This window comes from Artemia franciscana, chromosome 17 (genome assembly GCF_032884065.1).
Source record: "Artemia franciscana chromosome 17, ASM3288406v1, whole genome shotgun sequence".
Taxonomy (NCBI): Eukaryota; Metazoa; Arthropoda; class Branchiopoda; order Anostraca; family Artemiidae; genus Artemia; species Artemia franciscana.
In genome coordinates this window covers 13,378,631-13,391,246 of record NC_088879.1, presented here as the reverse complement: position 1 = coordinate 13,391,246, position 12,616 = coordinate 13,378,631, and the positions used below count along the sequence as shown (strand labels likewise).

Below are 12,616 nucleotides of genomic sequence, written 5' to 3'. Positions count from 1 at the left end.
CCTTTTGCTACATCCTTTCAGGTAACCCTACTAAAAATAATCAAGGGCTAGCTGATTTGGGGACAAGAAACTCGTTAAAAAAATATTTCAGTCACTTTTGTCAAGCGATGTGTAATTTTTGCAGTTCAATTTTGCCGGAGCACATCACAAGGTTGAGGTTTTTTATCTTAACTATAACATGAACACGTTTTCCAGCACTTGGGAATTTTGCTCGTTGAATTTCTTGGATAAGGCTCAATTTCTCTTTGACCTTAGTAGTTCATTATATACTGTAAACTCAAGCACTTTATTAGCTACGTCCCTGATGATTTCGGCAACGAGGGTGTCGATCTCTGTTTCTGTGAAAGACAGGCAAATAGATGGTATAACTGCAAAGAAGCAGCTAACTTCATCTGATACTATTGACGTGCCATCGTTATTTTGTGTCGTAACACAAAATCTGCCATGGTTACCAGTCAAATTCCTTATTTCAGAATTTTTCATTTCTGGGATGTTTCACCTTTGAATAGAGGTGACTTTTTCTCAACGAGCATATCGTTTCTGTGTTGCTCGGTTCTTCTGAATATACGATTCCTCAGTCTCCGCTTGAATGATGTTATCATCATAATGAAACCAGTAGCGGGTCATAATAAGCTTCTTAAATCCACATGTCTCCTTGTGTTTGTCTTTGGCGTTACCTCGTTTTATGTTCACACAGTGTTCGTGATATTTGCGTGACAGCTGGAAGTTCAAGAGTCTCAATCTTCATGTTGATATCCGCAATAGAACAAATCTCATCGAAGTCAAACGCCCCAATCCATTGTTCGAAAGAACGAAAATGCTACCATGGGTCGATTCATTATCTTCATTTTGTGTGCTGCTGGAAGACCGAATAGTGGCTTCTCAAAAATCATATTGTGATCTGACTAATACAACAGGCTGGGAGAGCACGGTTATTAGTAGCAGTCTGGAATATTCGTGAAAATTTAACAAAGGCCAGATTTGAATATTGAGAATCAGAATTAAATACTTCGCTTATAAATAATTGCAGTAAACACTTGATTATATATTCTTGAACTAAAGATTTATTTTACAGATACTTTAATGAAAAGTATTGCTGCAATACTAATGTTGCCGATGTCCGAGTTCAGCACCGATAGGTTGCTTGTTTCAGTTTGCATATACGGGGTGAATGGGGGGTTTGGGCTCCCAGATCAGGTTCGAATGCTTTCGAATGCTTAACCCTTTCGAATGCTTGTATAATTGAAAACAACTAATGAAGTAAAAAGATTAAACTCATTTTAGAAATGGACCGAAAAGTAGGAAATATTTGTTTTTCAAGAATCTAGGAATATTTGGCTCTATACATAACTTGAATTTTTTTTTAATTCATTTTCTTCTACTCAAGGACTCTTTCATTTATACATTTATAACTTTTTTGCTCCCAGATCAGTTCTTCCCTCGTAGATCAGCTCTTTGCTCCAAAAGACTTAAATTATACAAATTGTGCAATTTTTTAAATCATTCCTTAGAACAATTTGATATCTATATTATGTTAAGTCAAATCCATTTTGTGCCCTTCTTCTTCATTGAAATTTCTAGTTTCTTGAGAGAAAAAATTTGCTTTCTAGTACAATTTAAAACAAGTTTGAAAAAAAATGCTATAGTTATTGAAACTGGTTTGCATTGTATATATTGTTAGTAGCCCTGCTTATTTGTTCCGTCTCTATGCGCTTCTGAATGACTTTTCAACCTGTTAATACCTTTTGCTTAAAATTTTCAAAATATAGTACTCTGACAAATCGATAAGCAGTTTAATTTTATAGATACTAAAGCAGAAAGCTCTTCTGTCGTCTGTGGATCGCCAGCATCTCGAATCACTAATCTCAATCAATTTTGAAAAGATGAAGTATGACGAATCGTACAATTTTGATAATGATGGTGACGAAGAAGCTCAGTTTTTAGAGTTTAGAAAACAATTGAAAAAGCTGTATGATAATATTGCCTCATTGGACAAGGATCTTATTTTGAGTCGAACTCAACAGCTTGTAACTAGTACGTTGACGAATTGGCAGACTTTGAAGTTCCAAGATGTAGAGCTTGCTATCACTTGTCTTTATGAATTAGGAGAAGCTGTTCCTTCATCCCAAGGCAATCATTTTGCTTCCGACATGGTACGTTTTATTATACTAACACATTCTTATCAAAAAAAAGTACTTCCTTAATTTTCTCGAACGACAAATACCAATAATACTTCCATTTGGCTCCTCTGACTAGAAGCATTTAAATTTCTGTTTATTTGTGTTTTGGATTAGAAAAAAAAATTAGATGATGAAGTAAGATTTTTAGACTAAGCTAAAAACATATATGTAGACCTCATGTTTTTTCTTATATAAATGTAAAAATTTTCGACAAACTACTTTGTTTTATTTTTTTTTAAATTAATCAGATATCGTTGATCAGTCATTATATTATTCTTGATTATGTCCCTTTTTTATTGGATTATTGACGCTTCTTGACTACCAAGGTCCGTGCGTCGATCCTACATTATGTTGCTGCAGCTGCTTCTGTGTATTCAACCAAGATTCAACCTTTGGTTCCTTAGTATCATCTTTTGGTTCCATAGATTAAACCTTTGGTTCCATGGATTTATCTTTTAGTAACGCAGGTTCAACCTTTGGTCCCGCAGATTTGTCTTTTGGTTCCGCAGATTCAAACTTTAGTTCCTTACATTTGTCTTTTGGTTTCGTAGATTTAACCTTCGGTTTCTTGGATTCATCTTTTGGTTCCGTTGATTCAACCTTTGGTTCCGTAGACTCATCCTCTGGTTCTGCAGATTCATCTTTTGGTTCTGCAGATTCAACCTTTGGTTCCTTAGATTTGTCTAGTGGTTCCACAGATTCAACCTTTGGTTCCTTAGATTTGTCTTCTGTTTCCATGGATCCTTCGGTTCCTTGGATTCATCTTTTGGTTCTGCTGGTTCAACCTTTGGTACCGTAGACTCATCTTCTGGTTCTGTAGACTCATCTTTTGGTTCCATAGATTCAACCTTTGGTTCAAGCCATTACTTTATTTTACATATTTGGTATTTGAAGATATAGTTTTTGTCAAAAATTGTACTATTTTTTTTAGTATGTTTTAGTACTTACAAAAGACACTAGATTATAGCTATTTCCTTTCACATGAGCCTTTTAATGCCTCTCTATGATGTTCCAGTGCCCTGCTAGGGCGAGGAAAAATTTTGCAAATTAGATGTTCAATCAGCTTTAAACCTTTGCCATAAATCCCGAGTGTAGTGCAATCTTGTTTTAGTAAATTATTAAACACTCGAGGTGAAATGTCTTTTCATGTGATTTTGGACTGAAAAGCCAAGCATTGGCAATCCAGAATAAAAAAAAAAGTAGTTGGGACTTTGATCTTTTTCTCTACTAATAAGTATTAATCACAGCAAGGCCGTATGTTTTTTCTGAAGTTTCTTCTTTAACCTCCTCCCCTCTGAACAGAATTCCTGCATGTGCCCTTGAATCACAGTTTAGAACATCCCAAGACACTGTTAGGAACGAAAACAGTATCATTAATTGTAGTGTTTTTGCGGAAGGCCTGCCATCTGTGTTCTTGTATTAACTCCCTGATGCTGCTGTCTCGACATGGAACTCCTTCGGATCACCTTTTGCGAGTTTATACCTTTTTAATACGATCTTGCCTTGAATAATCTTACCCTATTTTGCATTATGGCCTAATGCAGGAGCAGTCGGACGCGATTGAGAGAGTTCAATTTCGGGCATTGTTGGTAAGTTCAAAAGCGCCCAATTTCCTATACTGTGCCCTCCTTGAACAGTTTGGCCTAGGTTCCCTTGCTAGCCGTAGACAAAAACTGTCGCTTACTTTCAGTACAGGGGTGTTCAACAGCACACCCCATCGATCTTTACCGCCCCCTGATTTCAAACCACATCGAGAAAGACCCGCAGGAGCAGTGGAAAAAGCTGTACCTCGTATACAGCCAATCAATGTGTCTCGAAACAGATATTTGAAAAGCTTTGTTCCCTCATTTGTAAAGTTTTTTAGCATTACTGCTAGAAAGCAAGAATAGCTACAGCTTTAGTTCGTTAGTTATATTACATTTTGACAAGTCAGTTATTATGTACTGATTTTATGTGGACGCTTGGATTTATTTCAAATTATCTCATTAGTGTTGACTATGGATTGTACATGTATTTGTGTTTTGACAACTAAAACGAATATTTGGCTTGTCCACTGCTTTAGTTCGTTAGTTATATTTTATTATATTTTCACTAGTCAGTTATTGTGTACTGATTTTAAGTGGATGATAAGAATTATTTTAAGTTATGTCATATGAGTTGACTATACTACTACTACTAATAACTCACTGCGGCACCAAGCCGCATGAGGCCAACACAGTTACGCACGCTCCTCCAACCTAATCTGTTCAAGGCCTCCCTCTTTACACCCTCCCAGGAAGTTCCCATTTCCTTTAAATTTTTATATATGACATCCTCCCAACCCAGACAAGGACGACCTGCTTTCCGTGTAGCCCCAGACGGTTGGCCAAAAAGGCCAATTTTCGGCAATGTGTCATCCTTCATCCGCAGAACGTGGCCTAGCCATCTCAACCTTTCTTCCATTATAGCCCTAGAAAGCGGGATTGAACCACATTTTTCGTACAACCTACTGTTTGAAATACGGTCAGTCAGCCGGGTACCCAGAACAATCCGTAGGCAATTTCTCTGGAAAACATTTAGTAAATTTTCATCTGCTTTTCGGAGCGCCCATGCTTCAGAGCCATTTTTGACCACTGTCATCACTGTAGCTTCCAATATTCTAATCTTGATTTGCAGACTTATCTTTCTATTCTTCCAAACTTTTTTTAACTGTGAAAAAACACCCTGAGCCTTGGCTATTCTACTTTTTAACATCTTCAGTGCTCCCACCGTCTTTACTAATAATGCTACCAAGGCAAGTGAAGCTGCCAACCTGATCAATATTTTCGTTACCCAACGACGCCTTTTCATCTTCACTTATTCCTAGCCTTAGTGACTTAGTCTTCTTCACATTAATTTTCAAGCCTATTCTAGCACCCTGAACTCGCAAAACCTCTAAAAATTCATTCATTTTGCTCACAATTTCATCTAATATGCTTAAATCATCAGCATAATCTAAATCCAGGAGCATTTTTCCTCCCCATTTGATTCCGTGGTCTCCAATTGCCTTTCCTGTGCTCCTTAAGACGAAGTCCATCAAAATGATTTAATACAAAACCAGTTTCTAACCTCATTTCCTACCTTAACCGCAGCAGTATTATTCTCGCACATAGCACAAATCACTTTAATGTATTTTTCTGGTATACCATATAAGGATAAGACCTTTGCTAACGCTCTTCTATCGACAGATTCGAAAACTTGCTCATAATCGATAAAACTGAGGACCAAAGGTGTTTGCCAACGAAGGGACTTCTCAATTATTAACCTAAGAGTGAAAACTTTGTCGACACATCCTCTACCTTTTCTAAAACCGCACTGTTCTTCCTTTAAAACTTTGTCTGCAGCATCTCTCAGCCCAAAAAGTATCATATTACAGTATCAGTTTTCATTCAGAGTTCAAGGAGTTAACAACAAAACCAGATTTCATTTCTTTCGGATAACATCCATGCTTACATTTAGACAAATTGTGTAACTAACTAGTTTAAACCAAGATTGAAATAACGTTTCTCTCCCGCGTGGCTTTGAGCCAATATTGTGATTTTTTTCGAATGGTGAAAAAAAAGTCTTATTGCTAATTAACGATACTGGATCAAATCAAGGAGTGATAAAGGTTTTACACTTTGCACTTTGATAAGTTTATAAGGGTGTAAATGGCAGTCCAAACACGAGAGGCCGAGAAAATGCAAAGTGCCCAGTTCTTGCAAGAAATTAATTTTAAACTGGATTTATTACCGGTGCTTTCGCAGAAAGTTAATACGATTCCTGAACTTTCGGATAGCATTGATGCCATACAAGTACAGTTAAGTAACATTATTACGCAGTTATCTAACAATGCTAAGACAAATGATGAAATTAAAAAAGAGCTGGAAAATGTGAAATATAACCTAGCAGTCTCTTATGAACGAGCCAACAAGCTCGAAGCAGAGCAGAAAAGAACGAATTTAATCTTCTATAATTACACCCCTCAACAACTCGGCGATTATACTCTGAAGCAAGAAATAACGGGGTTATTAAATCGTACTATGCCGTCTCTCGGGATAAATCGAAGTGATATACGTGACATTTTTAGATTGAAATCACGGCCGATAGTAGTAAAGCTAAACTCGGTTGAAATCAGAGACTATATTTTAAGAAACAGCTCCGTATTAAGAAGGTTTGGTTTATCGGTGGCTCCGGATTACACAGCTATACAAAGGGAGGCCCGTAAACATTTAAAGGAAATGTTAACTACTGCGCAAAATGATGGCCGTGATGCAAAATTACGAGGTGACAAACTATTCATCGAAGGCCGAATATTCAGGTATGATGGAAATTCAATAGTCGAGATTAAGCGTAATTTGAAGCCAGTACAAAATTCTGGTCCACCCTTTAGTGCTAGGCTCCCAAATGATCCCAATAATATTCCGATGAGGCTAGTTAGTGATGCCAGTGATAGTGATACTGAGACATTAGTACCATCGACCACCACTCCTCAGGCAGTATCGACAGCTAAAAGACCTTCTAGTGCTATTATCAGCCCAAATGACTTGTTTCGACCAGGTACTCGTAATGTAGCACCCAAAGGAAGCCATTCGCCAAGAAAGAAGTTTAATGATAGACATCGTGGTGGTTTTTCACGTGATTTTTATTACAATAAACACCGAAGTGAGTTAGCGGATATAAATAACCGCACTCGTGAGTATTATCATGTTGCCTTTCCCCCGACTAAGACTAGTAACGAGCAATCTCAACCAAAGGCTTGTGATGTTAACGTGCTAACAGAAGGCGTAGAAACATAGGATATAGAGGGCCATATACTGAGTCTAGTGTCATGGAACATACAAGGATTACGTGATAAGTTGACCTATTTATATGACGATTTATTTTCGTTTGATGTGATTTCGCTGATTGAAACATGGAACGATTGTTCTCCTATATCACCTCTCCCCGGGTATTTCGTTGAACAGACCGTGCGTAATGTAGCAAGAAATAATAGACATTATGGTGGCATTTTGGTTTTGGTTAAAGCATCTGCTATTGACGGCTATGAGAGAATTAGTAGTAGATCTGAAAACTTGCTTTGGCTGTCTATTTATTTGAAATGTGGGAAGCAATTAATTTTGGGTGTAGTGTATATACCTCCACAGAATAGTTCGTACAATCGAGAAAATACTTGGGAAATTTTAGGGGAAGAATTTTCGTTAATACAAGAAAGTTATAAAGATCTGGATTGTGTGTTAATGGGGGATTTCAATGCTTATACCGGCCTGGAGGCTGAGATCCCAGATGTGTTGATCCCAGATTTAGGTGATTTTGTCCCAATTTGTTGTAGAATACCACGAAGCAACAAGGATGAAAAAGGAAAAATAAATGTATGGGGAAGAAAGCTCTTGGCGTTTTGTGGGGAACATGGTCTGATGATTGCGAATGGTAGGTTTGGGAAGGATAAGGGTAGGGGCGAGTTCACTTGCCTTTCGGGTCCAACTCCAAGTGTTGTAGATTATGTGCTAATTAATACGCAACTTTGTAATTATGCTGTTAAATGAAATAATGGGCAGTTGTGCAGAATCATGTGGCCTAACTAAAAAATTAAAAAAGAATGAGGGATATTTTGACTTGGATTGCAAGTTAATGAAAGAAGAAGCAAAATATTTATTAAATCGTTTGAATGAATTTGATAGCGCGGAAGATCAAAGTCTAAAATTGGCTAATTATAAAGATAAAAGAAGAGAATATAAAAGTTTAATAAAAAGAAAAAAAAAAGAGTACGAGCATAAGAAGAAACTGGATATCGCTGATGATTTTAGAAATAAAGATTTTAAAAAGTTTTGGGGCTATATAAAGAATGATAGTGGAAGGAGAAATGTTAATACCCAGGCTGTTCCGGAAGCATGGCCTGATTGCCTAAATAATTTAGAAGGTGTTTGTGCAGATCTTCAGGAGGTAGCGCATACCCCAGAGATGGTTATTTATCCCATGAGAGAACATGATTACGATTTAGTGGGTGATGTGAATGGCCAAGAGATTAAGTCAATATTTAAGAAGTTAAAAGGTGGTACTGCTGCGGGTGTTGATGGTATACCAATATTGTTATTTAAGAATTTTCTTTCCATTTTGATACCGATAATTGTTCTTCTTTGTAATAAGGTGTTAAGGTCAGGGCAATGGCCAAGCGCTTGGAAGACATCATTGTTTATACCACTTTTTAAGAGAGGAAACCCGAAGGCTCATGAAAATTATCGTTTAATAGCACTTGTCCCTGCTTTAAGTAAGGTTTTGGAGAAAATATTAGATACCAGGCTTTCCAATTGGTTAAATACAAATAATTTAATACATGAGGAACAAGGAGGTTTCAGGACAGGGTATGGGACGACAGATAGTGTGTTTATTTTAAAGGCATTAATAGATAAATATGGAAAGGGTAAAACTTGTCTTTATGTGGGATTTCTGGATCTCCATAAGGCTTTTGATAGTGTCGACAGAGAGTTATTGAAGGATGTCATGCTAAATATTGGCCTTCCCCATTCATTTGTTAGATTGATAGTGAGCATGTATACTTGTGTGAGTGGAATCATTCAAGTTGGTAATAGGTTTTCGAAGCTTTTTGATATTAAGCGGGGAGTAAAACAGGGCAGCACTCTTTCACCTAAGTTGTTTAATATTTTTATTAATGATGTTGTTAATTTTCTAGAGAATAGATGGGCTCCGAAAGTTAGCCTAGGGACTCAAAAACTATCTCTCTTATTATTTGCAGATGATATTGCTTTGGTGGCTAATAAACCGCAAGATCTACAGACTCTTTTGAATCTCATAGAAGAATATTTGCATATAAAAAAGTTAAGGCTGAATACTGAAAAGAGCGAAGTTGTTATTTTTAAAAAAAGGAAGGTTGGGGACGATGAAAAATATACGTTTAAATTTAATAATAAGGAACTATTTATAAGTAAAAGAATAAAATATTTAGGCTTTATCTTATCGGAAAATGGAAGCCTAAGGAGTCATGTTGATGAAATAATTAAGAGAGGTAGGGTGGCCATGTCAGCTATATTTAGAAACCCGACGATAATGGGGATCAAAAACCTAAAAATGCATAAAAGAATATTTAACACAAAAATTTTACCCGTAATAGAATATGGAGCAGAGATATGGGGTGGAGAAACGGTGCAGCAACTGGAGTCCCTTCAGCTCCAGTATTATAAAAGAGTGTTTGGTTTACATCAGACAACTCATTCACAGATTCTGAAAGGTGATATGGGCCTGTTTTCTTTAAAGCTACGTAGGTATATTTTAATGCTTAGATTCTGGTTGAAGTTAACTAAGAGTAATGAAGATAGACTAGTAAGAGTGGCATATGAAGAGATGTTGAAATGTGGTTTAAAAACCTCGTGGCCATCCCAAATTAAATCATTACTAGAAAAAGTAGGAATGCCTTATTTATGGAATAATGGTCTTTGCTCTCGCGATGTACCAGCAAATTTAGAAAGCTAGGTACGATTTATATTAGAGAGTCAGGAAATTCAGCATTGGCAAGTGCTGGTTCTTGATTCTACAACCCTACAACATTATAATCAGGCAAAACCTAGTTTTGGGGAGGAAGTTTATTTTAAACTTAATTTACCGGCTATGATTCTACGTCGTTGGATTCAGCTTAGGGCAAATTGTCTTCCAATCCAGAACAGGCAAAAAATGTTCGACAAAAATAAAATGATAGTTGGTCCTGATAGGCGGTATCTTTGTCCTCTTTGTAAAGATGATCATGAAGACTTGGATCATTTTCTCCGGAAATGCCCGGTGCTCTTGGATTTACGGGAAATTTATTTGCATGGGATTAATTTGATGCTTCCGGGTATTCTACAAAATAGTAACCCTACCAAAATATTTCGAGTGGGAGTGTATATAGAAAAATCTTTAATAAGAAGAAAAAGTTTTATATGATTAATTTCTTTTGTAGTTAGATTAGGTACTTTTTGCGTTGAATTCTGTTTTTTTTTTTTTTGCGTGTTCGTACTGTTGTTAATTTCCTTGCTTGTCTGTTATTTATTTATATTTTGTGTGTATATGGCCCACGGGTTTTTGAAATACACTTATCTATCTATCTATCTATCTATTACTAAGTAATTTGCTACCTACAGAGACCAGACTATTGCCTCATAATTACGACACTCACTCTCGTCACCTTTCTTATACAGTGGTTTAATTAAGGTTTTCCTAAAATCATTAGGTACTTCCCCCTTTTCAAAAATCATATTCATAATATTCAGTAGCTTATTTCTAACCTCAGAGCCGCCATATTTAACCAACTCATTTATCACACTATCAGCACCTGTAGCTTTAGTATTTTTTAATCATTTTAGTACTGTCGCTAATTCTTCCTCACTAAACAAATCTTCCTTCACATCCAAGGTATCACCAACTTTTTCATTTTTTCTATCTATATTCTATTTTTTTCTATCTATTTTTTCTATCTATATTATTTTCTATCTTTTTCATCTATATCTTTTTCCTGTAACTGTATCTCGGTTTAACACATTCTCAAAATGTTCCACCCATCTTTCTTTAACTTTTTCCCTATCACTAATTGTGGCCCCATTTTTATCTTTAACTGGGACTAGTCCGGATTGACTACTCTCTTTCATTTTATTAAGATGCCAGTATAATATTTTACTATTATGCCTTCTAGCTGCATCTTCCAGATCCTCAGCAATTTTATCCATGGCATTCACTTCACATCTCCTTAGTTCATATTTTAATGCTTTCTCCACTTTCTTTATATTCCTTTTGTTTTCATATGACCTGTTACTCAGATAATTCTTATACAAACCCCTTCTACTCACTATTAAACCTATAGCTTTTTCACTAATATTCCTAGTTGCAGTTTTAGCACTCTTCCCTAAGACACCATCAGCAACTTCACAAATTGTTTTTCTAAAATTATCCCATCCATCTTCCACATTGTCAAATTTTCAACTCTCAAGTTTAGTATTCAACTGTTCCTGGAAGGTTTTTCTCAAATTTTCATCCTGGAGTCTACCAACATTATAACTTTCCTGGAGGTAGTTACCCTTCCGAAATTTTAGCTTTAAATTAACCTTAGACACTACTAGATGGTGATCATTACTTTTAACATCAATAACAGCAGTCCTATACACCCTAGTATCTTGTATTGATCCTGCTAGTCTTTGGTTTACAATAACATAATCAATAAGGTTTGCTCTCTTACCATCACGTGAATGCCATGTCAACTTATGGGCCATTTTGTGACCAAAAACTGTATTGGTTATAACTAGGTCGTTATAACTAACAAAATTGCAAAAGTCTATAGCCGTTACTGTTTTCTTTTCCTACACCAAATTTACCTAGGCTAGGATACTATCTATCCCTATTTCTACCAACCTGTGCGTTAAAATCTCCTAGCAAAAAAAAACAAATTTCTGCCTGATACCCTGTCTATTTGCTCCTGTAACTGTAAGTAAAATTCATCTGAGTCACTAGTATCTCCGTCAGCTGGTTCAACAGGGGCATATACTACTATAACTGATGCCCTGAACTTTTTAGTCCTAAAATGAGCAATTAGTGTTCTATTATTAATACCTTCCCAGCCTAAACAAGACTTAGCAGCTACCTTATTCATCATGAGCCCTACTCCCTGTCTATGTACCCCATCCTTCCTGTCTGAGTAAACAAATTCTATGTCACCTAATTTCATGCTTCCTACCCCTGGGATATGAGTTTCTGAAACCCCTAATAAATCCAGTTCAAACCGTCTTAATTCGTCAGTCAAAATGTCTATGGTCAGATTCGTCAGTCAGTCAATATTTTACATATATTTATGTTTTGACGACTTAACGAATATTCGGCTTGTTTGCTGCCCGTTTTGAAAATAAATTGGATTGAATTGAATTGAATTCTTCCTACTCTGTAAAATCTCAAGGTCATACAAAAACAACAACACTGAACTCAATCGTAAAAAGTATCAGATAATTTGAATAAGAAATGCCCAGTAATTTGGCGAAATTTAGAATATTGGTGGGACCCTATTCCCCCTTGCACATTTCAATAGTATGCAATTCACTTTTCTAATCCGCCTCTTCGGCTTATATATGCTACCGTTAATGTCCAAAAACGCTTAATGTCGACTTTCACCGGTGAATGTCAAAAATACGTAAGTGAAAGATCTAATATTTCATTACTTTCTTGTGCATTCGGACCCTCACCGGTGCATGTGACAATGTCTACAATCGCATATATGTTCTGGTGAATGTTCAAAATAATGGAAAACACCCCACTCCTGAAAACTCGATTCTATAAATGCCCAAAAGAGAGGAAAAAACCCCAATTCATAAAACCCAATCCTTATCTCTAATTGAGATAAGATAGGAAAAACCCAGATCCTTAACTCTACTTGGATTCAGTCAGCTTTGCGGTCATGTACAAAGCGC

General features: G+C 36.3%; 1 protein-coding gene across 2 annotated transcripts in view; it reads left to right on the top strand.

Moving 5' to 3' along the window:
* The window catches only part of LOC136037882 (exportin-T-like), a gene marked incomplete at its 3' end in the record, with an annotated part of 87,718 nt that overhangs the window by 53,271 nt on the left and 21,831 nt on the right, over positions 1-12,616 (top strand). For both annotated transcript variants that reach the window (XM_065720736.1, XM_065720737.1), the window contains 1 exon segment: positions 1,806-2,153. In XM_065720736.1, coding sequence (XP_065576808.1) covers positions 1,806-2,153 — 348 coding nt within the window.